This window comes from Antennarius striatus, chromosome 9 (assembly GCF_040054535.1).
Source record: "Antennarius striatus isolate MH-2024 chromosome 9, ASM4005453v1, whole genome shotgun sequence".
In the NCBI taxonomy this organism is placed as follows: Eukaryota; Metazoa; Chordata; class Actinopteri; order Lophiiformes; family Antennariidae; genus Antennarius; species Antennarius striatus.
The window spans coordinates 5,272,569-5,300,079 of NC_090784.1; the positions used below are offsets into that span (position 1 = coordinate 5,272,569).

Below are 27,511 nucleotides of genomic sequence, written 5' to 3' on the forward strand. Positions count from 1 at the left end.
TGAAGACAACATGACAGTTATTGTGTCATTTTTTGCTATTCCAAAGTTTTGCTGGAGCGTATAACAGCTGGCTACAGACGAGAGACAGGTTACACCCCAGATGAGACGCCAGCTCATTACAGGGCCGTCATACACACGATGCACACAATCATTAAAGAAAACATAACAAAAGAAGACAATATGATAAAAAGTTAATAACTTGTGGCTAATGTCAACTACATACATGACCTGTCTGAAATATAATCAAGAAATGCTAACAAACTCAGTTTACACGTTCTATCACCATAAAGAGACAACATTAGCCTTATTGGTGAAAACATTAATCTATGAATCTAATGTAACCCAGGGAGACCAATGTAAAATACAAAAGGAACACATATGTTGTGTGATTACAAACCTCTATCAACATTAACAGTAAGATTGGATTTTTGTTTTAATACCCAGCAGGTCGATGACAGGAGTCGGCTCCTCCGTCACGGGTGGAGATGAGGCCTCAGGAACAGGAGCTTCAGCTGCAGCAGCGGCAGGATCAGCTGGAGCAGATGGAGGAGCAGGAACAGGAGCAGAAACAGGAGCAGGAGCAGGAACAGGAGCAGCAGCTACAAATGAGTCTGAACAAAAAGATGAGAAGAGATAGAAGCAGGAAGAGCTTAATTTAGTGCATTCATCAGTGAATCCTTATTTCCATCGGAGCCATGCACAATCTACCTGTTCTAAAAGGATATGCAGACAAGAAGCAGGAGAAGAAAGCAGGCACCCCTGCATCTTAACTGTGTGTCCACATCCATGAAGCGTGCACCGTTTGAAGTACGGGACTGGTGTGCATGTGCATGCAGACACCAGAACCATGCAAAAACCTTCATAAGTAGAGGCTGGTTGCACTCTTCATTAACCAGGAAGGGAAACAGTGATGCAGTAAAGGTAAAGCAGCTTCACTCACCAGTCACAATGTCTCCAGCCGGAGTCGGCTCGGGCAAAGGAGAGGGCCCGCGTGAAACAGCAGGAAGGTCTAATTTACCAACGTAAGCAAGAAGCAGAATAACAGAAAGAAAACCGTGGGGGCCGGGAAGCAAAGAAAAGTATTAGCGTGGCAGGTACAACGACAGTGTAGATAGAAAGCAGCAACAAGGTTTGACGAGTGAGTAACATGCACAGTTCTCATACCACTATGGGGGACAAACCAAGACGTGTGTGTGGGGGGGGAGGGGGGACAGTTGACAGAGTGGAAGCATGGAAACCAGAAGAGATACAGAGGTTCCACACAGAGAGAAATGGACATCAACTCCTGTACCTGCACCAAAAAGGTCTACGCTAGGAGTTGTGGCAGCTTTGGATTCTGTGGTAGGGCTTTGCTCAGGCATAGAATCAAACATATCTATGAACAAGGACACACAATCACATGGATATTGAGATTTCAAGAGCAGCGCATACAGCATGATGAGTTCAGAGGGAAAGCAGAGAGAGCACACAGTTCATCAAACAGGTTAGCTGCAGTGTATCAGTTCTGAGCAATGCATTATGCAACAGTGCAAAGGTTAAAAGTGTATATCGCCAAACGTCAGAATGAAAAACCACATGAATCAATCAATTTTCAAGGAAATGACCAGAAATGACACCAGAGTTTGTCCAGCTTCCCAAATCAGCAACGTGACATCACGTGTTGAATCCCGGATCGGTGAGGCCGTGGGGGTTTGAGCTATCATTATCATTATATTATCATTAGTGTGCTACATGCTCAAAATGACTAAACTAATATGCTGTTGATTAAAAAAGAGTATTTACCAGTGCAGTTAAAGTTTAGCTTGCTGGCATATTAATAGTATATTCCAGTTAGCGCTAGGAAAATATAATACTCTTAAAGTATTCAGTTTTTCAGTAATTTGATTAGAAACTAAAATACAGACTCATAATGAAGGCTTGATGAAGATGCAAAATTAAAAATGTGAGCTGTCATCTGAAGCTAACATGAACGTTTTTTTCATTCTGGACCTAAGTGGTGAACTGAGATAGCTATCAGCAGGGCTGTGTGTGCTAAACATGCGGACTAAGATATTACCAACAGCTCATCATTTATCCATGCACAGTTATTCTGTGCAGCGTCATGGGACTGGATCCCATCCCAACTCGTATTTAGCATTTGGAAGCAGCTGGAAAAAACCCATAGCAAATACGGATTCTGACATTGAGCGATATTCCCTTTTAACTAAAGTGCGTAAGCTGGAATAAAGCGTTCTCAGCTGTCAGTATCTAAATATTTAAAAACAGGCAAGAGAAGAAAAGAGTTTTCTTCCCTGTAAGTTTGGGCAGTTTCTCAGTTAGTAAAAGGTTAATAATCAAAACAAGTTGAACCACCTCTGTCGATCAGAAACAATCAACCTTCACATCTTTAGAAATTTAAATTTCATTACTATTCTGGTCCCTAACACAACTGATAATTGATCATTACATTTTTCAACGGCATACACTAGTGTCTTCATTGCAGATTTAAAAAAATATATATTATAGTTGTCCAGAGGAGGTCAAGATGATTGATTAAAATGATTAAATGATCTTTATCTGAGGAACGGAATCATGACAATAGAAAAACAAATCAAATGTGGGGACTAACTACTGTCATCAACACTAGCATCATCAAGTTAGCATCATCATCATACTCTGTATCATCATCATCATCATCATCATCATCATCATCATCATCATTGTCACAATGCAGGGCAATGCAGTGAGAGGCATAATGAGAGCAAGAGGACTTTACCACCAAAGATATCTAGAGTCGGAGCGGCTGCAGACTCTGTGGTGGTGGTGTCGGTGGTGGTGGTGGTGGTGGTGGAAGAAGGGGTGGGGGCAGCGGGGGCAGCGATGGGGGCAGCGATGGTCGGCGCCTCACTAGAGGTGGGAGGAGCGATGGCGGCGGACTCTGTGTCAGCGGGCCTCATAGCGAACAGGTCCAGCTCTGGAGCAATGTCCGCACTCCCTTCCGTCGTAGCGAAGGGGTCTTCAGGAGAAGCAGCCAGGGGTGGTGTTCAGGTTAGAGGGGTTTATGACAAGATGGGAAGGGGATGGTGGGTGGACGGGGAAGGAAAAGGGGGGAGTTGAGGACTTGTTAATGCAATAGACACTGTAAAAAGCATGTTTGTGAGGAAAATACCTCTAAAGCTACACACGAGTGTTGGGTTCAAAGACAGTCAAGCACACACTCACTCAGCCTCAGCGGCAGCAACTAGAACAGGATGGCTGCCAGGTCAACGTTTTGTTCCACATGACCCTAACACGTTGTCGACTACCAGTTAATTCATTGGGCATCTAAAACAGTATAAAATTTAAAAAAAAAAATCATATATAATTACACCTAAAGATTTTCAACCTAATTAAATGATTGAAAGATTACAGAAGAGTCACTTTATTCGTTCTTGCTACTAATTACCCAGAATTGATTCATCTATTCTAAAACTATAATACTAAAAGTATTTAACAAAAATATACAGTATGTTCTGCACTATAAGGCGCACTGGACTATAGGCACACCTTCAATAAATAGCTTATTTTAGAGCTTTTTTAATATGCAAATTAACGCGCTATGAAATTAACGCAATTAATCATGAGTGGCAAGTCAATGCGCAAGCATTTTAAATTTGGCCCATTGAGGGACCCGTAGGCTGCAGTGACGTCACTTCCTACCTGCGCCACTAGTCAAAAGCAGAGTGACTGACGACAGAGATGGACGCGACACAGGAGAGCGAGGCAAGCCCACTTGGACCTTTGGGCGGAAAGTTTATTTATAAAAAGAACAAAACCATCAACAAAAACGCAGTGATTTGTAACTTTGGTAAAAGAGAATTTTCCCTTTTACCCTTTTAAAGGAAAAGCCTGTTGGCATCTTACTACTGATGTTGCCTTATTTAGAGACATGTTATACTGTTCATTTTGAATTGCTGTATTGAGTCAGCTTTAGTGTTCATTTTGATTGACAGTCTGCTTATGTGCCTATTTGAGACTCAGCCTTATTTTATTTTTGAATTGTATTTATTTTATTTAACTATTTATATTGCATTTTTGAGAAATGCACCTGGCCTAATTGGTTTGCTGATGTGCTTGACCTTTTTTTTCTTTTGAATTTCATTTATAAAGCACACTTTGCCAATAAAAATATGGATTTCAAATCTTCTCTTGGTGTATTCTATCGATTAATCATGCACTACAATTTTGTACTGTCCTAGACTGCACTAATAGCAGCCAATTCTTTACACTTTAGGCTAAGCTAAATTTAGCAAGAATCATGCTTATAATTACTAAAATGAATGCTGATGTGCAGTTTTCACCATCTTTATTCAGCCTGCTAGTTCATGGAGTGGGAAATAAGATTTTGTTCCAGGGTCATACTGCTGTCACTGAGAGGATAAATGGACCAACGGGAAACATTTTCTTTTTGTGTGTTTTGTCTACTGATGGATGCACGATGTCATCGCATACACACAATAACGACATTGTCGAAAACATTTTCATTCTGCTTAGCATGTTACACACAATCTAGATGCGAAAATACTTTTAATTTTTTTTAATAGCTGAACGTGCAAAAGCTAAAGAGAAAGATTAAATGGATTATTAAATCAGAATAAAAATGATTCATGGATAGTTAGCGTAGCAAAAAAGATTAATTTTTGAATCGTACAGTTAATGGCTTCTGCTTTTTACTGTTATTGGTGAAAATTAGGAAGATCAAGATGAGGGAGAAGAGGGTCCATGACTGGAGTGTTAGCACTGGATGGTGTGAGACAGTAGGCCCAGGGGACATGTTTGTTCTACTGTCTCCTATGGAAGCACAAGCAGCTTTGACATAATAAAAGTGACACTTTCACACACGTACACACACGTACACACACACACACGCACACACACACAAAAGAAAACCTATTGCACCCACCAGATCCACTAAATGCATCAGCGGCGGGGCCTGCAGCCACAGCAGCAGGTCCATCTCCTGGGGAAGGTGCAAATGCATCTATGGTATTGCAGACGAAAACAGTCGAAACGGAAACACAGAACATAACATCGGGGCCGATACGGCAACAGACACATGGACATAATGAACAAAAGATGAGCAAACAGATGGAGTGGACAGGAAACAAAAATGAGAGGTCAGCATCAGGGAAAAAGCAGAGAATACAAGAAATATGCAGCCCGATCAGAGCAGCCAATCACAGATTGTAGCATCGGTTACAGGAGGAGTTTTGAAGGGCTGCATAATGCTGCATTCAATGACGCGCTACCTGTGCAGGCTCGTGGAATGAGGAGTTGTCACAAGTTACTTTTACTCTGTGACAAGAGGGAAGATTTCAGGGATGGACGGGGCAAAGTATCGTAAACCAAGAGAAACAATTGGTCTATATGAGCAGAAACCTCTCCAGCATTAGGGGCGAAGTAAAATGAAAACATATAAACCCTTAAAATTAACTGTCTATTTCTGAAAATTCAGTAAGGTTGATGAGCAAAAAAAACCCAACTAAACAGCAACAAATCCCCAAATGAGAATGAAAAAACCAGATTAATTAGAATGCAGTGACTTTACTGAGGTGCACAGGATTAGAACAAAACCCTTAATGATTCAAACATTTAGGTCAAAACTCATTAGTGTTTTGTTCCAGCGGTGCAGCTTTGAAGAAGCTCAGACAAATGCAAGACATCCGCTACACTGGCTTAAGTTGTTTTTTGGGTTGTGCCACAGATAAAAAGCGACACACTCTGAGTGTGTGTGAAAGGTGACGTTATGTTAGTGTGTTAGTGTGCACGATACAAGAATGTGAGCATTTTTGATGTGCAAAGCAATATATAAAATATATGATACATAAAAATGTATTCTTAATAATTTGAACACATTTATAGCTTTATAAAAACAAATATTAAGCTGTTTTTCAACAACTTTCAATTGCTTTATAAAGTATTTAATATCAGCGCAAGATGATATTTCTTTCTTTAATATTTAAAATGTTCTTAAAAAATAATGCGCTGTGCGGCTTTTGTTTAAAAAAAAGTGTCAGAACTTCGCAAAGAATTAAAATCATGTTGTAGAACAAATAGGTCATCATCCAGATGGTGAGAAGACCCTTTAAGACCTTCATTACAGCAGTAAGGGTACCTCAGATTTTTTAAATAAATCTGACTACTGAGTCGACTGCTGCCATCTGCTCACTGATACACGGAATCGCAATAGAATTCGTTCAGCTATACATATCATTAAATTCAGGTTCCAGTCACTTCCATGGTCACGCGTGTGTAAAATCACTTGACATTCAGACTACTTGTACAAACATTTGTGAAAGAACGGTTCGCTCTCAGAAGCTCAGTGGATCGGATGACACCCGTGCAATAAGACCAGCTGTGAAATTTATGCAACCATATCAGCGAATACCTTTGGCGATATTGTGTATCTCAAGACATTACATTTAATGTAGCAGGAGGTTTCCACGATGATTTCATGTTGGATGAAGATGCAGGTATTTTTATCTGATCCTAAATGATTCACACATGATATACCTACAGAATTTTATTTGATGCAAATGTAGGGAGTGTTTATTAAATCCTCGTCTGATTTGATTCTAATGCAAACCTATCAATAAATGAGCAAATAAAGGTGGGCTGTGTGCAGACATGCAGGCCGGCTGCAGCGCTCTGGGTCCTGGTCTATATCTGATCCCTGAATTACACTGACCTCCAAAGAGGTCAATATCTGTGGCTGAGGTGGCGGCAGGAGCTGAGACGGGCAGTGAGGTTGGGGCTGGAGGGATGGGGGGAGCGGTGGCCCTTGGCGGGGCCACAACGGGGGCCGCAGCGGCTGCAGCTTCTGGAGCTGCAGACTCTCCCTCAGCTTTGGAGGCTTCAGCTGTGGCAGCCGGAGTTGCTATGAGGATAAACCCCATAATTCAAATGAAGCCACCCAGTCCAATCCCATAAGAGAGAAGTAGAAAGAGGGAAATGGTAGAAATAAAGCAATGTCAGAGCTGGAAATTTATAACAGGCTCAGAAGAAAGTGTTTGAGAATGAATTGACAAAATAGGTTGAAAAAAAGAAAAGAAATAATCAACTTCAGCACGACTTGGTGTGTCGTGTCATCCCTACCCTCTGCCAGGAGATCTGCAGATAAAGAGAGAAAATGAATGACAGCATGAGCAGAAGGGGTATGATGTCATATAGACAAAGTTATAGAGAACATGCATGAACACAAATCAAAGATAAAGCACAGCTAAAAGCTTCTTAATGTGATTCAGGCCTTCAGACTGCACTTGGGCTCTGGCCTTACTATATTACTATTTATCCTCCTGAAGGGAGTAATTAAAAACACTTGACTTGTTTCAAATCATAAATTTGAAATTGCTGGTCACAGTTTTCCAAACCATGACATAATGTTCTTTTTTCTCTACTCTCTACTGAGCAGCAGTTGGTTTCTATTGATTAATTCTGGCTCAGAAATCCTTACACAAAGTAGAAAAGGAGGATGAGAGAGAAGATTGCCAAGAAACCGAAGATGGGTCTTAGACCAGAATACAATCAATTCAGTCTTGCTGCGATGGGGTGGGTCTGTGTTTTTCTACTTCTTTTACATTGGGAGAGCGATCTTTGCCCGATTCTACAGGAAATTGATGAGCAAAATGAGGCATATTTTCAGGGTAGTATGGCATGTGTGCACCTAGATTTATTTTAATTCATTTAACAGGAACCTTTCACAACAAATGTGTTACACAGACCAGAGATAGCTTAAAGATCATTTTCATCTGTTTTCTTTATGGGCTACCTGTACTGAAAATTATGGACACGGATCTGTGTTTTTGATCTTTGTTAAGGCTGGTCCAGTTCAAGCAGACTGCTGGGCATTGGTGGAGATGACCTGGTAAGTGTCATTCTAGTCATTAATGCAGAGAGAAAGCAGAATGTGCTCACCTCCCCAGCCTTTCACTGAAGAAGCTGCTGCAGCACCCCCTGCTGACGAGGAGGACATGGGGTCTAGATCCAACAAAAAGCCGTCATCAAGAGCACTAAAGCCGAAGAAAGACAGGGAGAGCCGGTGTCTAATAGGGCGTCCAACACTGATATAACATTAATATTCAAACACTGAGTGATTCATACTTGTTGTTTGCAGGGGCAGTAGCGGGGGCTGGTGCAGTGGGGGTTTTAATGGGTGGAGGAGGTTTAGCCGGTGGCCCGGGGCGAGCAGGGGGCACAGCAGCAACAGAAGGAGGCGCAGGCTTGGGCGGTGCAGCGGTGGCGGCAGCCGGCGAGCTGTTGTTGGCTGTGGCCTCCTGCTGGAGAGGAAGTTCACATGGTGACCAACACGGTTACGTAAGGCCGACATGATCCAACAGCTTTCTAACACATGTATTCACCCGTGTCCAATAAGAAATGTCAGAGGTTAAAGGTAAAAGCCAAGCAGCTACAGTCTGACACAGGCCATACCACGACACTGTGATTATCATTAAAGGTAGCTTACCTTAGTTGGTGACCTGCAAAAATGATAATAGCAAATGAGTTATAAGAGCTTTATGATGCACACGCTGCAACAAATGTGAAGGGGGGTGAAGTGACGGATAAAGTATCACTACAGTGTTTTTAGGCAGGCAGCAGCTCAATCCATTTAGTAAATGTGAATACACTAGCAATGTAGCGTATTTATTATAGGAAAATAAACTGCTTTCTGTAGAATTACATCTTGAACAGAATAGTGAAGCACAAATGCAGGAAATGTCAGTTGTTTGTTCAGATGTATTTTCTATAGAAATACCGCAAGTTTATTTAGTGGGTAAATGGTATGGTAATATCACTGAAAGACAATACTTACTTATCCTCTCTGAGTCAAGTTAAGACAGAAAATGTCATGTTAGAAAAGTAGAGATGAGAAAGATTCATCTCCGAATAAATACTGAAGCTGCAATTCAAATGAAACAGGAGTGTTCATCTACTTACGGCTTCTTCCCCTCCAGTGTGTTGAGGTGCGTCTCCAGGGACTCCAAGAGGCTCTCTGGGGCCTGTCGAGTAATAAAGAGAGGTGGGGATGTGGTAGAAACAGGCTGATGGCACAGATTATACACCAACATTAAGTGCAGTGAATCACACAGAAAAAATAAATAAAAAATTACACTAAATTGTTTTCACCTGCTCTAAAATATGCATGTGGAGAAATGAAAAGTTTTAAAATCAAATTGTCCCCTCCAGTGAAATCATGCACAGGAGGGGGGGGGGAAAGACCTGTTTTGTATTACATGACTAAATGTATTCATGTGGCTGCTTTCACGGAAAACACAAATAAACCCTCTGACAAAGCCTGCAGAGGACTGATCAGTTTATATTTCCCACTTATCAATGACTGAATGGTGTCTCAGGCCTACGATATGTTTTGATCAGGCAGACCTTTTTTGTCAGCTCCTTATTATTCCTATTAACTTATTTATTAATGCCATTATTGGCACATCTTGATTCTGTCACATTGATTTGTTTGAATTAAGGGAATGGAAGCACTGATGGGGATGACGCAAAAAAAACAAAGAGGGATAAGAAACAGTTCAAAAGGTTTAATACCGATGCTTTTTGAGACAATCATTTTCCAGTCCAGTGCGACTCAAACCTGCATGTCCGACCCGGCTTAAAGGGATCACCTCCCAACAAGCAGACAAAGGATAGCACAATATCCAGCATGCTTATTACACCAATAATTCCCTGCTTAATTTCCAGGCACTTTCCATTTAAAGCTGTCTATTATTAATATATAATATGTAATTTAATTCACTACATTATTCCTTATAATTTGGGAGCTCAGCAAGGCAAAGGGGATGATAATTTATTTTCTACACAATGACAAAGACGGGAGGATCATTCATCATCCAGAGACTTACAAAGGTCTCTCCTCATTACCAAGAAAGAAAAGATGGTTGTTCTCTGGACAAACGGTTGATATAACAAATCTATTAGTGAAATACTTGGACATCTATCCGCGTCAGCTGTCTGAGGGGCCGGTGTAAACGCCGCTGCAGGCCCTCATGTGGACGTGACCCAACCATCCTCCAGGTGTGTGGTTAGAATACGACCACGTACGACTGCCAGTACTCACAGGGAGTTTCCTGCAGCTAGTCATCGCTCTAAAAATAGCACACAAGTGTACATGATGATGTAACCACACGTGCTGACGCTGGCAGATGAACTGATAGCTGAGAATGAGATTAATGCTTCATAGTCTGGGGGATTAGGGGACAGATTTACACTCCTGGTCAGATTAATCAATTTTTACCAGCCATACAGAATCAAAGCGCTGGAGTCACAGCCTCCAGGGTTCACTATGCAGGACGGTGTGTTGAGATTAATGACGTTATCCTGCTCGTTTGCTGAAGGAGCGACCAATGTAGAAGAGAAACAGAACACCTTAGAAGCAAAGCTGAGTCGAATTCAGGATTGAAATAATTCCGTGAATAATAAAACACACGTTTTCTGATTTTTTTGAAAAAATGCTTCTTTACCTTTCTGCACAGAGTAACTGAAGATCAACAACATTAAAGATCCACAGAACAGCTCTGCGCTTTAAATAAAAACCTACTGCTAGTGAGCAGCTAGGTTAGCTCACAATGACTGAAACACACAACAAACACTTCATTTTATCATTTAGTTTGGGTGCAGATTTAAAAAGTGGGATATTATAACATTATTTATGTTTTCATCTTCAGAGAGTCACTCTCAGTTTTTTTTTTCTCCTGATTTGTCATGCAATGCTCACATATTAGCCACAAATCTGGATTACCATCATAACACAAGCCGGACTTGAGTCAAACTAATCTTGAATCTCAGCAACGCTTTGCGACAAATCGTAACCTTATCAACCATCTCCACTTCATACAACTGTCATGTACTACAGCATGTTTAATCCGGTATAGACATGACTATGACAGTATTTCAGTGTTTTGTCAAACAGGTCATCCATACAGCAATCCCACAAAGTTAGCACAATATGCTGATGACACTCCGCTGTACATTCATACAGTTTTGACCTAAATCTATGTCCGACATAAAGTCTTGCAGCAGAAAACAACTTCCTGATCAGAAGCTGTGCTCCATTCATCACTAATTATCCAGTCAGCTCTTCGGGACACATCATTCAGCTTCACAGCACTGACTAACATTTCTCTGCTGTGTGCTGCTGTGCCATACAGCAGAGAAATGTCTGGCACAGCAGTTTGCTTCAATTCTGACAATTCAGAGTTTGCTGACCTCCCTTTGTGCTGTGCTCATTTTTCAAATGCTCATCCTGAATGATTGACCTGCATCTCTTCAAGTGGATGAAGAAATGGGCTAGGGGCCATCAATGACCAAAGAGCCAGAGGAGAACATTACACATTATGTTGAGACTAAACGAATGGTTGATTATCATCACAATGTGTTTAAATGATGAAGAACACAGTAGCGTGAAAAAATGTGGTAGGAAAACAGGTAGAAACACAACCCTGGTATAGTTTTAGTACACAGGTTTGGAAAACTCAGCAGATTCAACAAGAACATATTGACAGGAATTTACAGGTGATATTTTTAGGTGAGGAGGAGCCTCAGTAACTCTTACCTGAGTGAGTTCAGGTATGTCGTTTTTGTCTATTCCCACTTGCTGTAAAATTGAAATGGAACAAGTTACACAGCAGTACGACATTTAGCTGCCTTCAGTCAGCTCTGTGTTCTCCAGGATACCTCTGCTATTTTGAAGAATTCTGAAACCCGAGTCATTCGCGTCAGGAATCTCTTGTAGATCTCCAGCCCATCTTTACACTGGCTCCTCTTCATCTGGAAAAACTTTTCTGAACAACAGAGATCGTGAAATGTGAATCTCTACATACGTATGAAGTATACACAAAATACAAGTCATACCTCTCTTGATTTTTGCCGAAAATTTGGTCGTAATAATATTAAAGGCCTTTAAATATAATTTAAATATCCCTAAATACAATGCTCTAAATACAGAAACATGCAAATATTTTTCATTTTACAGATGTAACTGTTTCACAGAGGAGCTCCCCCATTTCTTTACAAAACCTGTTCTCAGATTATTTGCAGTTGAACCATGTTTTGGTGCTAAATTAGAGTCTCTGCAAATGAACCACTCGGCACAGCAAAGCTCAAAACATCCATCTTCAAAAACACAAATTGCCTATAAAGTACCTGCATACAACATTAAAACATGTAAGATCACATAACACCCACACCCTCTGAGAGCGCATTATGTGTGTATATATTGATCAAGTATAAAGATGGAGTGACTCTCTACCTAGCAGGTTAATGATTCCGTCATTGTAGCAGGCATATAGCTTGATTAGGTCTTTGAAGAGTAGAAGAAAGCAAGCGTTTATCACTCCATTGTTCAGGTCCTTGGCATGAACCTACCAACACAAATACAAGCAAACAGAGTAGTTCGGACTTTGGAGACAAGCAGTTTTTACACAAAATGGCTTCAAATGACAGATTTATTAGCAGCATTTTAAAAAATAAATTAAAAAAAAGGTCTGTTAATGAAATGCATCCTCATGTAATGCACACTGAGGAATACATGGTTGAAACCCACACCGCTGAAGTTCAGTTTTGGCTCTAGATATTATTTAATTCAACCCCAATCTAATCTAAATACAACACAACACATTGATAAATCCAGCTGCCCCTGTGGTTTAACCAGTATCAAATGAATAACCTTACAGAGTGACTTTGCACCCTATTAGCCTGTGTCACTCACATCAAAATCCAGCAGTGCGTCAATCTGGCTCTGCAAGGTGGGCATTCCTTTCAACAACTTCTCCACCGTCATGGTCCTCATCACCCCCTCGGCTCTGACACGGAGGAAGAAAAGGAAAATGTGAGAATTCAACAGCAGGAGCTCTCAGACAGCGAGACTCAAACCCACACACTGTCAAACACCTGCTCATTCGATTGTCTGCACATTTGTTTTTAAATGCAGGTTTTTGCATCCACAGGGACCTCTTGTATGTCTGCAGAATAAAGATGTCCACTCTGAGCAGTGCAAACCCACTCTTTATTCAACTTTTTACTCAGTGAAGCCGACATGAGGCAGGAGGTCATTGAGTTTGTCCCACGCATGAGTGCGACCCCCCGGGATGTGAGTTATTCTGACGGCCGTGGAGGGGAATTTAGATGGACGCTTGCTGTTTTTCTATATAAACTAAGAAAACAGTTTCATAAGGTGGAAAATAAATAATAATTCTGGAATAGTCAGTGGTGCAGTGTCCTGTGAAACAATACCCTTTCTTGACTCGGACAAAGTCGAAAGCCATCTGTCTGTAAGCGAAGGCCTTCTCATTCAAGTAGCGGCTGTAGCGTCTGATGAAGGTGGACATGTCGTAGCCTGAGGAAGACAAACACACACAGCCTCCAACGTCAAGCCAGTGTATCAGGAAAAGGTTTACAACCTCCCGTCAGGCATCACTTTTACGCTCTACTTTTATTTACATTTAAATTTATTTGTCTAATTTTCTAATTTTCTGTATTCTACTGTCTTAATTTTAACCACCCTTAATGCTCTAAATGTCTTTTTTTTCCATTTTCTTAATGTCTCCATTTTAATTCAGTCTATGCCTCATTAAAAATTTTAACTTGTCTTGTATCTAAAAATGATGATAAATGAATGGAGCTGTCTTGCCAAAGTAAAACACTAATAATGGAATTAGTAGAAAAGTCATAATGATTGAAAGAGGAGTTTAACATTTTAGGAAACAGAGTTATCATTTTAATGATGAGATTAAATGAGGACATTGACAACACTGTCTTATCTGAATGTTGATCATGAAGCTATGCAAAGAGCTAATTAACTGAGTAGGAGAAGGCAGCGGCTAGTCTGGGTCTTTCAAGAGGAAAAGTTCACCTACAAATAGGTTTAAACTGATGATTATTCTATTTCTGTGTCATTTAAATAGCTCATGTCTCATGGAATTATACATATACATATATATATATACATGTATATATATATATATATATATATATATATATATATATATATAAAGAGACATAACTGTATATTATATATAAATATATAAAGCACAGACAAACCGAGACACAAAAAATAAATAATCCATAATAAACCTACACTAGACCACATCCATCAGGACCCAACGGTCACTCACAGATCCAGAGTCTCTGGTCCTGATACATGAGGATGAGTTTTTATTATACTCCAATTTCAATCTAATTCAAATTCACAGATTCTTTCTTCTTCCTCTGATCTCCAAAGTTTAATATTTAACAAAAGAAACATTTGTCAAATCCATTTCATGACTAATTTTTTTTGTATGTTCACCGTGAAGTGTAATTTATTTAGGAACCCCAATAATATATTCCACCCCCTGTAAGACCCTGTGGATCGATGGACCTTAAGTCATCAAAAAACAAAACATGTGAAAATAAACTACAAAATCGTAACCAGCTGCATCAGACCATCTGTCTGCTTCCAGTCTTTGTGCTAAGCTAAGCATAACACCTTGGAATAGATTCGTATTTAACAGACAGTTAAGGTTTGATTCCCATCATTATGATGCTTAGATGTGTTATATGTGATCTGACACTGAGTTATTGGTTTTAGTCTTATAAAAGTGTGCTGCTTTTATAACCCCAGCACATATTATATCACCCTAGTTGGTTTAATGTCCAGAACAGGCAGTTCCCAGTGCTTATCACCATTGGAGATTGCATTAATGTCCATGGAGATGGGTTTAATTGAGGGAAGAAGGGGTTGAAAAGCTGAAGCACAGATAGAGGAATGGTTTTGTGGGTTGTAACATGTGGTCTTATTCTGATGCTGCACCTAACGTAACCGCTAAAATAAGCCTTCTTAGTTTTCTTAAAAGGCAAAAATATATAGCTGAAAGGACCGATTAAAAAAAAAAAAGAGAGTATATGGTTGAATCTGCCTGGAAAATTATAGAAAGGGAAGAAACACAACCCACCATGGGAGCCAGTTTTGTCCAGGAAGTTGCTGAGGTTGAACAAGGTGTTTCTAGATGCCAGGAACTGCAGGAATCTCTGCACAAAGGGACAAAACACACACACACACACACACACACACACACACACACACACACACACACACACACACACACACACACACACACACGCAGATGTTTAATTCCATTTTAGTTCCCTTCCTGGTGTTACAGCACAAAATATGGTGTTCTGCCCATAGATCCAATGAAGGGAAACAATTTGGTGCTCCTAACTTTGTAAGGATAATACACCATTTTCTATAACCTGAGTTACTGCCCTCAACCAAAATAAAATTAACTAAATAATTAAACTCCTCATATCCCAGCAGTCATGACTTGTTATCTTTATGCTAATTTCCAAACAGATGTCTCCATCTGAAATGATAATAAAAGGAATCTCGGTTGATGTTTAGCACCTTCAGCACACGAGCCCAAACCTGAGAAAATCTCTGAGGCGAAGAGGAACAAATATCAGAGGTGTGTTTCTGTACTCGTCTTTGGCTGCTGCCTTTGTGAGTGGGAGTCTGTGAATATCTGATCTATAGGATAATAAAGAGAAATACGCTCCTTCTGCAGACCTGCAAGAGCAAGCTCACACACACACGTACACACACACACACACACACGCACACACAGAAAACGCTGCTAATGTTTGTTCAGTGGCTTCATTTTCACAAACACAACATAACGCGATGACAGGTGGTTAAGAATGAAAATTGCCCCTAGAGAGACGAGCCCAACATCACCCCCCCCCCCATGTTTGATCCTATCTCCAGTCGGTGCTTCCTCTGTCATCATCAGCAGCAAAAAATAGCAAAGCCTCGGCTAGTAGGTCTTTGGAGAGAGACGATAGTGAATATGTGGAGTACATTACATCGTCAAACACGATGTCACCTCTCCCGTTTATGATCCTCTCTCTGTGACCATTTGGGTCTTCATCACACAAATGGGAAAAAAATAAGGTACCATAATGACAGGAGTGGGTGGTAAAGTAAGGATCACTGTTGCCTCAAAGCAAGAATGTCTTGGGTTCGAATCCTTGATCCTGGAGTGTTTGGTATATTTTGCAGTCAGTCGACAATGACTGGTAAGACAATCCGGTGAAACGTTGTCGTTTTCCTGCGGCGTATTTAACAGATTGAATAGAAAAGAAGATGATGCTGGGTGATATCATGTGAAGAAGAACCCTTCTCCTGTGACTGACGTTTAATTTGTGGACCAGGCTGGTGGTCGATCAAGAGGACTGTGTTAACGTCTTGAGTGTCCTCTTGTTATCCACTCCAACAGTTGTCATGGAATTAGCTAGGGGACCGTCTGGTCGGGCCTGACCCCCCTGACCCAATTGATGTTCTGACAGCACTGTCCTTCTTTACATCCCTGCTGGGACATACGATCACACTACGGCAGTCAGCCCATCAAATAAACGGTAATGTCTTGCTCAAGAGAGGATAATTACACACTCAATTCTATTGACTACATTTTACCACACATTACGGACAACAGCGCGAGGGTGTGTGTAAACACAATGCTACAACCTTACCTCGTTGCCATGCACCATGAGGTGGTGTGTGGTGATCAGGGCCTTGAACACCACCACCCAGCTGGCATTGCCGGCCCTCTCCATCAGTGTGTCAGCCATCTGGGGGACGTTCACGTTGGTCTCCTGGGTGGCCTGGATAAGGACTGGGGAGGGCGTTGGGGAGGGGATCAACATGTCAGGTCAGACAGTAGATAACAGGTACAGCCTGTCCTGACAGCTTTTTATTCAAGTAATGGCATCATGAACTACAGCAGGGAGTGTGTGAGGGGGAGACAGATGGGGGAGAGTGTGCTAGAGGCGATGCAGGGATTCTGGGTTTGGGCGTTGCTGCGTCTCACAGCCACAGTCTCCTGCATCCTAATTGTGATTTCAAATTGTGGTGTGTAATCCTCTGAGCTACGTTCCTTCAAATGCCACCTGCAGATTAAAAATAATACTTTGCCTGAATTATTTCTTCATCAACCTGTCTTAAAACCTCTTGTCCTCATTGGATTTGGTTTCATTGCCTGTTAGACTAGCTATTTTGTCCAAAATCTCTCTAGTTATATGAATCAGACGTGTATTTAACAGGCAAAAACCAACCTCTGCAACTAAGGAGAGCTAGTATTCATCAACACACCCCTCAGGAAGCTGCCACTTGCCATCTTAATGGAATGCATTTAGATAAATGATTCACATCATTGCCACTATTGCAAGGTCTGAGTCATTCTGGCTCTCACTTCATTGTGGCTCCTGCAGCCAGGCAACAATTCCAGCACAGAGAGAATATTCCACAGCGGAAAGATGAGGCGAACCAAAAGAGTGGAAGACACTGCAATATGAATCAGACGTTTTACAATCCGACAGAGCAGCAATGTTAAAGGAAGAAACAAAGGTTGGAGCAGGGCAGCTTCCTGGTCAGGAGTGGCTCAGAAATAAGACTTTATGTAATTCAGAGATGTGTCACATCATCGCCTCTTAACTGACTATATTGTATAAGCAAAGTGGATCATTGTACTTTGAAAATAAAAGTCTTAACGTATATTAAACAACTCCCACATATGCAGTTTTCTATTTGTAAATGTACACTGTGGTCGTCCTGAAGCTAACCAACATGCCAGCATCAGCACTTCTAACTCCAACAGCTCAAATGGACGACTCTACTTTAGCGTTTGCTAATTTATTATTCTGCTTTGTATTGATCTAAACTCACGCTGGTTTGCTTCTCTCAGCAGCTCACCTGCAGCAGACATGTTGTCACGGTTCTTTACCTTGGGTTGTCATTTCCTGACTTTCCTGATTGTTAAATCTCTGAACTGCTCTTTGTTATGAGTCTGGAATTAGTTTGTTTCCTTACATTGTAATACATGTTTTTAATGGAAAAACTCTGACACTAAAACTGACTACCTGGTAAATATGTTGGAGTCTTTATCATTTAAAAGGCCCAGCTACATCTCAAAGGTGAGTAGAAACCATTAAAGAGCAGTAGACAGAGTGGGGAATCAGTATGTACAGTATGTAGAGTCTGTGATGGACAGATGAAGAAAGAAAAAACAAATAGCATCATTTTGAAAGCTTTAATTCAGCTGAGCAAGTCGGACACAGAGGAACCATTATCCAGTCCAACTATTCATTAATGGTGTCAAATCTGTGCATTGAGACGGCGCTGAGAGGTGTCTATTGAATTTTCCTCTCTGGCTAAAATAGACTAAATGCCAGTTTGCATCAATCAGGGAGGATTTCTGACCAGAGAATATCTCTTCCAACGCCAATGTCACCGAAATATGACCAATCAAAAACCATTTTCTAGGTTTGTGTCTGAATAAGGTCTTAAAAGGCCCTCTCTCACAATGTTGATGAAAGTGAGCCAGAACCTGTCTATACCTGCATCCACCTAAAAATTCAGTCGAATCCTCCTTGGCACAAGATCCAAAGGAGAATTTCAGGGAAGGCTCTGTGACACTTTGTTTGATGTGGGACACAAACTTTTGTCTCTTAGTTGTACATGTGAACAACCATACTGTATGTGGTCCACGATTGACACTGATGTGTTTCCGCGTGTGTCTTAGCCAGACCCGTGGGACATATGAACAGTTATTACCCTGAGAATAAGCTCACCAATAAGCTCGCTGTAAATGCTTGAAGAATCAAATGTGAATTACTCTGTAGATAAATATATTACTAAGAAATGCATCATTTACTTCAGCTTTGGAATTGGCTGTCTACTTGGCTGTGTCTAATTTTTTTTTTATTCTTTAAACTCATTCTGTGCTTCTTTTTAAAGGCTTTACATCGTCAGTAGCAACAAACAGACTTGGTTAAATACAAAATAGGGTAATTAGAAAATATGTGAGTCATTAAACTGACCAAAGATTTGAATGCAGTGAGAATGCATTGTGCATTAGGCATCAACAGCAACCAACTGAGGTTTAGAAAACAGTTTTCTATTCCACTGTATGAACATGTGCTCAAGGTCACTTTGCTTTGGCAGTCACGCTACAAGACCGTTAGCAATTTAGCTGCCTCCGTCATGCAGTGATGATTCCTGTGCAGTAACACAACACATGCATGCACATGTATGCATGTATGCACACAGAGAAAGGGATAAACCCTACAGGACTGATGAGTCAGCTGCTTTCATTATCATATGCTTTTCATCCCTATCTCTGATTCGTCTACAATCTGCATAAACACTTTTCTTTAAACTGCTGTGCTCATGAGAATTCGGTAATAACATTAATGCATCATTTTACAACATTTATTTCTCATCACTTCTGCTCTGCACCTGACGTTTCTTTTTCTGGTCACGTCTGTTGATGACTGTTGCTCACAATAAACACTGGATACAGGAGGATGTTTTGTAAATGGATCATTTAGATCTGTTCACATGAACTGGTGTGATCGGTGTGCTTGACAACGTGTGGAAATGCTGCAAAATGCAGCGGATCAGAACACCGCTGTCGTGAGCAGAGAGCGGCTGAGAGGCTCGGCTCTGATTGAGATGCAGAACAGCATTCAGCAGCAGCTCCTGACTCATCGTCTCCCACCAACTTTCTTCTCAATTATTCATAAGTGTGAAGGCGAGTAAGACACAGCTCGCTATGTGGCCCTTGTTAAGTGTGAGCACACAGTGTCACACTAATAATTACTTGCATATCCCCATGCATACAAAAAGGGGATAAATAAATTTCAGAGCATTCTTAATGATGGAGGATGGGTGGATGATGGAGAATAAGATGAAGAATAACAATGCTCCAGTGATATCAACTTGAATTTTTATATAGATGGGGAAACTTCAAATAGGCTGAAGTGAATTTGATGCCACAGCCCCTTTGTTGTAAAGATGAAGAATTGATGAAATGATTGCAGCTGTGTCTCAATTCAGGGGCTGCATCCTTCAAAGGCCGTACTTGAAAACCAAATGTGCCACTAAAGGACATTGCATTTCAAACGCTCCTTTAAATGTGTCCCATAAAGACGCTTACAGCAACTTTGACAGTTCCAACCCGTGACCCATCATGCATGATGTCTAGATATTTTTCATAAAACAACACCTCAGCAGCTGATGAGCCCTCCAATGTTAGTCTGCTGGATGTGTAAATGAACATCTGTTGAATCATATTAATGTTAATGAATCATATTAATGTTAATATTCTGTTTACAGCATTTTACATTACCCTTGAGTGGACAGAAGACTACTCAGTCCCAAAAGAAGGAGAGCTACTTCGAGCATTACCATCTCATGACACTGTCAGATTTAGTCAAATAAGTCAAATAACGACCACTGATTCACCCGAAAGTGAGGTGAATTTTTTTGTGCAGAGCATAAAAAGAATAAGGGATTCAAACCAAGAACCCAGTGGTTGACCATCTGCTGCAATAAAGGCCACATGCCTAACTATGATAATGTGGATTTGGTGAGAGCCACCATACTGAAGGGGTGGCATTGAGCCGCTGCGTCTTTCTGCTGTGAGGGTTTCTAGACATCAGCTGGTGATTACACCACATGACACTGAACTCAGGTCCATCGTGATGCGGATGTAATGAGAGCTTTAGTATCTTCAAAAAAAACAAAAAACAAAGTCAAAACAACATTAAAAGCTTCTAGTGGCCTCTATGCAGCATTTTATGTGGGATCTCAAAAAGATATTCATCTTCTAGAGGCTGCTTATCTGCAATGTGGGGCACAGGTCAATAATATGTATAGAAAAGTAAAAAATACATCAAATATAATTATGAAATACATCCTGGTCAGAACTGCTGCTCAAACATGAGGCTATCCATCATGTGCAACAACAAAATTTGAGGTCCTCGATAACAGCATGACTTTCTTTTAAACGCTGAGGATTTGTAGCTGTTGCATAAGGTTATTCATGACAAGAAGAAGCAAGAGCCTCTAAACTATTCAACACATTTCTTGTGCAGCACGTGATGACACAGATACATGTTTGCACATCCTCTGCTGCTCTAATTTTAAACCACGGCGCCCGAGCCGTCTCCGTGCAAACGTAGCAAGCAAAGAGAGGCGACCCGTTGGTGTGACATGTTCACATCCTCTACAGCATGTTTGTGGTTACATAATGAGAGGAAGGAAAGACAAGGGGAAAGGAGACCCATCATCCAAACAATGTAGTGCGCATTTGCAAACCATTATCCCACTCGTACATAAACCACACGTGAATCAATATTCTGTCTGATGAAAGCAAAGGTGCTGCATGATGTGATTCTGAAACAAGGTTCTCAACTAACATGGTGCAGCTGACACTATTTTTCATGCCACACTGTGATTTACACCTCTCATGCATGCTCAGTCTTATTCTTCAGTTGCTAGTCACGTCTGTCCCAGAGTACAGAAAATTAATTATCGCTTTGCTGCTGTCTTTACACTTTCTTTCCCTTCTCCTCCCCATCACCACCGAGTCTTACCGATTTCATCATTCATCTGGTTCACCCGGTTTATCAGCCACCACCACCAGTAGGTGGACTCCAATTGGGCATGCAGTATATATCTTGCTGCTGTTCGGTATACCTGAAGAGATTAATTATCATTTACCTTCTGAAGCCAAAGACTTTTCACCGCGCTAGTAATCACATATCATTTGATGTAATAAACATTTGTGTTTCCTCCAACCTCTTGGCTTTCCTGATTGAATTTTCTGTAACCAACAGCTTCATCTTCTATCATCAGATTTACATACACATGTACATACAGTACATACATGTGTGAAAAGCACAAAAAAAGACCTTTTAATTGGAAAGTTGATGAATGATTTCTTGATTAATAGTCTTGTTATAGTGCTGCAAGGTAATAAATAAATGTCACATTTAATGTAATGAAGGTATGTGTTACTTATTGTTAAAGCATCACTACTTAATCACTTCCAGAGCAGATGTAGGGGAGAGATACAAAATGAGTTGTGTCAGAACAGAGAGATAACTCCGTCAGCAGGCTTCACTTCTTCAGTTTGCTGGAACGAAGCTGTAGCCGGTGAGCACAGACTAGCTGTCAGTGGTTACTGGCTCGCCATTAATTCATTCATTATAATGCTCTAATAGTTCAATTGTTCCTGGTATAACTTGATAATAATGATAAAGATCTGTTTCTATAGCACCGTCAACAGAGGTTTGCTAATAAGAATGGGTGCTTCTTACTGATTCGATCTGATTTGCTTGAATCTATTCAGTATCTAGCTGTTTGAGGAAAATTACTCAAGTTCTCTACTACAACCGTATGCAGCTGTGACTGTTTCTTTACGTTGTCAGAAGAAACCTATCAGCTTAAGCTGAGTGTCACACACAGTGTGGGAGGTAAAACCTACTCATAGGTTTTATGATAATTTTACAATAATGACAGACTCATCCAGTGAGGTAGTTCCCTTCAGCAGGCGACCTGTGGGTCCTTCTGCCCACAGTGTCACCCGATTCCCACACCAGGATACCCTTCAACAAAAAACACACAAATGACAGGGCTCCAATTTCAAATGGCGTCCTCTAACATATCAATAACTGCAAACAATATCACATTTATCGTGTGTGAGTACAACCGAAGGTACTGAAAAGCATGCACGGACAGCAGACCACACTTAACCAAGGCTGCATGACAAACATGAAACATCCTCCTATATTTTACAAACGGATTTTTACGAATTACCAAATAGGGCCCTGTCAGAGTGGTTTCCAAGGTAGCAGGCTCTTAGGTTTGCAGGGGTTTCAAGGATGAAGTGAAATCCTTTTGAAATCATGTTTTTAGGTACAGCCACGTCGTGATCACAGTCATCCAGAAGAACCAGGTTTACCCGAGTCTTAAAACTGGTAAAAGATTCAACAATGACTTCCTGTAGAGACATTTAAATACGTTATGCAGATTTGATAGAATCGGTGTTAAACAGGTGACGTGTAGACAGTAGGAATGTTATGAGCGGAGCCATTCTGCATGAGTAATGCCTCGTTGAGCCACACATGAACGCACCATGAAAGCACAGTGTTTATTTATAGCTCCTCTCACCCTCAAGGAACATTCAGGGGGAGAAACATACCCAGAATGCACTCTGTCCCAGCATACCATAGCACCAATGTTGTGTGGCAGCCAAACAAAGAGGGAGCCATTGGGATCCTGACACTGTGAAGACTGGAAGTGATGGCTGGGAAAAAGCTGGCATCCGACACAAAGCTGACACCAGTGCTGGTCGACACAGATAGCAGCACCGTCGTCACGAAGACACTCCGGCATTTAGTGGTATTTCACTCAGCTGATGGTAACACTTCATTAGCTGTGATGTAACTCAGGGTTACAAAAGCTTTCGATCATTATATGTGCATAATTCGTCGAAGGTAGGGTGTGTTTAATCTGAGTCACATTCATTTACTGATTGATTAGAAGATATAACTGACTTTTTTTCTTTCTTCTTCAGTTCTGCTGGATTATAAATCAGTAAAGTAGCTCATATCAAAGCGACTGAGGACGAGGACACCTGAAGGTGAACCACCAATCATGGCTGCACCGCTGCACATACAGTGTGCATGACTGCATGACACACACACACTGCTGGGGAAAAGCAAGGGAAGATTTTATTGGATTTTTAAGAATGTATATACAAGCATTGGCTCATTATGTAGAAAAAAGATATACTGCGTAGCTCTTATAAATGGTGATTATACTGGTGTTTTATTTTGAAGGAAATCAGTAAAAGCTGATTCATAATACTGGGTTGACTTTTTGTCAATGTAAATCTTTTACTGAGCCGAGACACTCTTGCACTTCCAGTAAAAACAGTAGTCCAGTTAAAGTACGGCCAAATTACAGCTAATGTATTTTCTCCATGACTATCAGCCGTCTAACATTTCCTTTAGCATCCATTCATTTTGTCCTTCCTGGCTCCTTCCATCCCTTGTTAGTTGTTCTTCTCCCGGGAGGCTTTTTTGCCTTCCTATTCAAATAAAAGTCTCCAGCTTGTTGCTTGTGTGTTTACGCTCCAAGGAAAGCGATAGAGACGGATATCCTCTGTGTTTGTTCAGACAAATAATGCTCTTGGAGCAATTTATTTTCTAAATCGTCGTCTTCTGCAAGAGAAAACCCTCAATCTGTGTGCACTAAAAGGTCTTCGCAAGGCCGAAGAACGATGAAGAGTGATGTGGTGTTGGCAGGGAATAATTAATATTAGGTCACTAACTATATACGTTTGTATGGTTAAAAGATTACCTTACTGTTTATGTAGGGTTAATATCTTCATCCTTGTTCTGATTTTTGTTTGGTTCCTACTTCCTTGCGTAGAATATGACAGCATATATGCAGCATGTACTATATGTAACACTAAATATTCCCACTGGGTCTTATACAGTATCTGATAATTCAGTAGGTGTGACGCTTTTTTTCACATCCTGAGGTAAACACAAGAGTCAGACAGAGCAATGAACATCAGGCAACCCAATCCTCTATGCATTATTGATGTGCAGCCTGGTTATAGACATGGTGCTTCAGTGTTTGAGCTGCTTGAAATACTGCTGCTGCTGCTGCCTACCTGTATAGAATAAACTTCTTACCTACCTGCTGCCTCAAGCAAGCCTCTGAATGCACAGTCTGCCCATTAAGTGCACTGAATTCCCCACACAGATACAACTGTACTGTAACTTTCATGCTTTATGCTCAGACTAGCTGGCTCAAGGGCACGGCGACCTCCATCAAACATCAGAAAAAGGACAGAGAGGTGGGAGGTATTAAGAAAAGAGCAGTAAATCATTTTGAGATGGTTGCTCATATTTAGTGTCTAAGAGTTTGAAAGTAGCTGGATGGGGAATCCTGGTCCCAGCTCATTAATCTGGACACACACTGTTTGGTAGGACAGTCACCTCCCACACAGTGCTTGACATTACAGAGGCATTCTGGACTCGAAAGGATCCCCACTGTGAGATCATCACTGCAGTGTGTGGTGCGCTCTCCTTTCACATTCCTCGGCTCACTCGCCTCTGGGTGAACACTGCACAGAATCATTATAGAGTAAGAACGAAAGAAAAGAGCAGAGAGTGGGTGGAGATGCGCAAACAACAAGGGGAGATGTTTGAAGACCGTCCGAGGGATCTGAAAGGCTGGAGGATGCTCTTTTTTTCCTCCTCATATATCGTTATGATTGACTCACGCTTAAACTACAGCACATGTCCTGCCCGATGCTTTTCAAAGCAGATGAGGTCATTTTTTCTTTCAGAATTTCAGCAATGGTTCTACAGCAGAAACAGATTATTTCTGATTGATGATACTGGTCTGAATTTTACTTTTAAATTTACTGAAGTGAGGTGTTACAACCAAAAGTGTGAGACATTTTTTTTAAGATGGTACAAGATGTTTTAGCTGACTGTTAAAACACTGGAATCTAGTCCCATCTGCATCATTAGTCAAAACTCACTGAAGTCAGCAAGTGGAGGTGCTCTTGTTTTCTCTTGACAACAGTTAGATGTTTCTCAGACATATTCTTCTGGGATTCCGAGATTAAATTTCATTATCAATATTTTGCTTGTGCTAGTAGTGGAGACTGTCTGAATCTAGTTGAGGCTTATCTGCCACAGTCTGTCCAGATTGACAGGATGTGAGCACACCAGCTTCAGCTACTGCTTCCAGGGAACATTTAAAAATTTCAACACCCCGTCTGGTAAGGAAAATAACATCAGAACCAAAAAGATGCTGATGAGGGTATACTGCGTCTACTTTAAAGGGTTGTCTTTCTGCTGATATTCACATCTGCAATAGTTGCCAAAGCCATCTTGATCGACTCTAAAAGAATGTTTTGACAATTTGGAAGATGCACAATTTTCCGGACTCCAATGACTGTCTGTCAAATACAGCATTGAGCTACAAGTTGAACTGTGAGACTGAACGCAGAGGGAACAGCAAGACAGCACGTGTGAGGCTCTCTAATAACAGTGATCTATAAAAACACAAGGGTAGCGATAACAAATTGCGTTTTGATACAGACATCCAAACTGGTCCCCCATTTCAGTCTCTATGCTAAGCTAATTGTGCCCTAGCTGTAGATCAAAGCTAGTGCTTTGATCCATAAAGCCCTAGCTTTGATCTTTGACCAATGCAAGTAGGTTAAGTTAAAATTTTGGATTCAAGGGTGTCGGGATGTTGCAGCATGTGACTGCATTGGTTCTTGTTCTTTCTTGCAGCTGTTATGTATATATTTTACCTCTCCATTACACGCAGTCTTCCAGAATTCTCCAATTTCATTATTTCATTAGCATAATCCGTTTCTGCTGAGTCATCAGCCACCACCACCACCACCACCACCACCACCAGTATAATGGAAGGATCTCTCTTGCTGCTGCTCAGGATAGATGGTCTTCAATCACACCCACCAGAAGAGTCTGACCACCAATCACGTATGCATACACAGCTAACTTTGCTTCATTTACATTTTTCTTGATTGGAATGATAATACAGAAACGGGGAACCATCAAATCTGGATTTGTGAATGAATGAATGAATGCTGCTTTTATACAACTGACGAATAGAATAATGATAGTCACTGAGCTTGAGACTTGCTGGCAGACAATTACCTTTGGATGGTGCCAACTTCATAATTTCCAGTATTTTTTGCTAAGTGGCTAAGCTAATATTAAAAATCTCCAACTGGCTACAATTTATTATTTAGCATTGAAATATGATGAAGAGAAAACTGTCAAGTTCTGTGAAGAGACTTCAACCTCTGCTTCCCTCCATACAATTCACACATTGATGGAGACTGTCAGGGAAACAACACCTTAGTAACCAAAAGGAAGCCAGCAAGCTGTTCATGCTTCATCACCCCTCACACTCTTGTCTTCCACCCCACCCTCACGCGACACACATACTCACAGACTGCAGGTCACGCTCACATGACTAGAATGACGAGATATAGAGCAGTAGAGCTGGTGATAATTATTACTCCAAACACAGACATGATATCAAAGGATAATCAAGGTCGTTGTGATGAATATGGCCATGGTTTAAACATACATGGATGTAACCAAGAGAAAAAAAGTGAGTGTTTATTGCTTTCTCCAATAAATAATTTCATTCCATTAACAGAGAACTCATTTGAAAGTCAGAGCTTCAAGAGTTGCAGTAGATAAATTAGATCAGTGTCAGGCCTCTGTTACTAAACAGACATTTTCATTTGGCATTCATTCAAAACCTTTTACATAATCTGCAGATTCTCTGCGTGTCCCCTGATCTAATGCTCCAGGTCCTTTGGGTTCACACTGAGAAGCAGCTCGGTTGTTATTCTAACCAGTCACAAAAATGCTACCTTCAAGTATTCATTGAAAGCTTCCGCTTGTCAAGCAGTTGCCTCGTGGTAGCAGTAATAACAAAATGGCCCCTTCTGAGGACAGTGACTATTCATCTGCAGCTGAATGACGTGGAGAAATGCAAAAAGGGGTACACAGGCAACTAATGAATTTCCCGGATGTCTCTTCAATCCAGTACAATCCAGAAAGCGGAATCCTTGAAACAATC

General features: G+C 40.9%; 1 protein-coding gene across 1 annotated transcript in view; it reads right to left on the bottom strand.

Annotated features, from left to right (window-relative positions):
• Positions 1–27,511, bottom strand: part of LOC137601255 (clathrin coat assembly protein AP180-like) — a 41,988-nt gene that overhangs the window by 8,533 nt on the left and 5,944 nt on the right. The window contains exons 2-19 of the mRNA XM_068323356.1: positions 16,543–16,685; positions 14,967–15,042; positions 13,267–13,369; positions 12,743–12,836; positions 12,284–12,395; positions 11,710–11,816; positions 11,588–11,629; positions 8,953–9,014; positions 8,480–8,492; positions 8,119–8,291; positions 7,933–8,027; positions 7,114–7,128; positions 6,707–6,895; positions 4,922–4,999; positions 2,756–2,995; positions 1,292–1,375; positions 941–1,009; positions 441–611 (exon numbers count right to left, since the gene is read on the bottom strand). Coding sequence (XP_068179457.1) covers positions 441–611; positions 941–1,009; positions 1,292–1,375; positions 2,756–2,995; positions 4,922–4,999; positions 6,707–6,895; positions 7,114–7,128; positions 7,933–8,027; positions 8,119–8,291; positions 8,480–8,492; positions 8,953–9,014; positions 11,588–11,629; positions 11,710–11,816; positions 12,284–12,395; positions 12,743–12,836; positions 13,267–13,369; positions 14,967–15,042; positions 16,543–16,685 — 1,866 coding nt within the window. The remainder of the gene's footprint in view (positions 1–440; positions 612–940; positions 1,010–1,291; positions 1,376–2,755; positions 2,996–4,921; positions 5,000–6,706; positions 6,896–7,113; positions 7,129–7,932; positions 8,028–8,118; positions 8,292–8,479; positions 8,493–8,952; positions 9,015–11,587; positions 11,630–11,709; positions 11,817–12,283; positions 12,396–12,742; positions 12,837–13,266; positions 13,370–14,966; positions 15,043–16,542; positions 16,686–27,511) is intronic.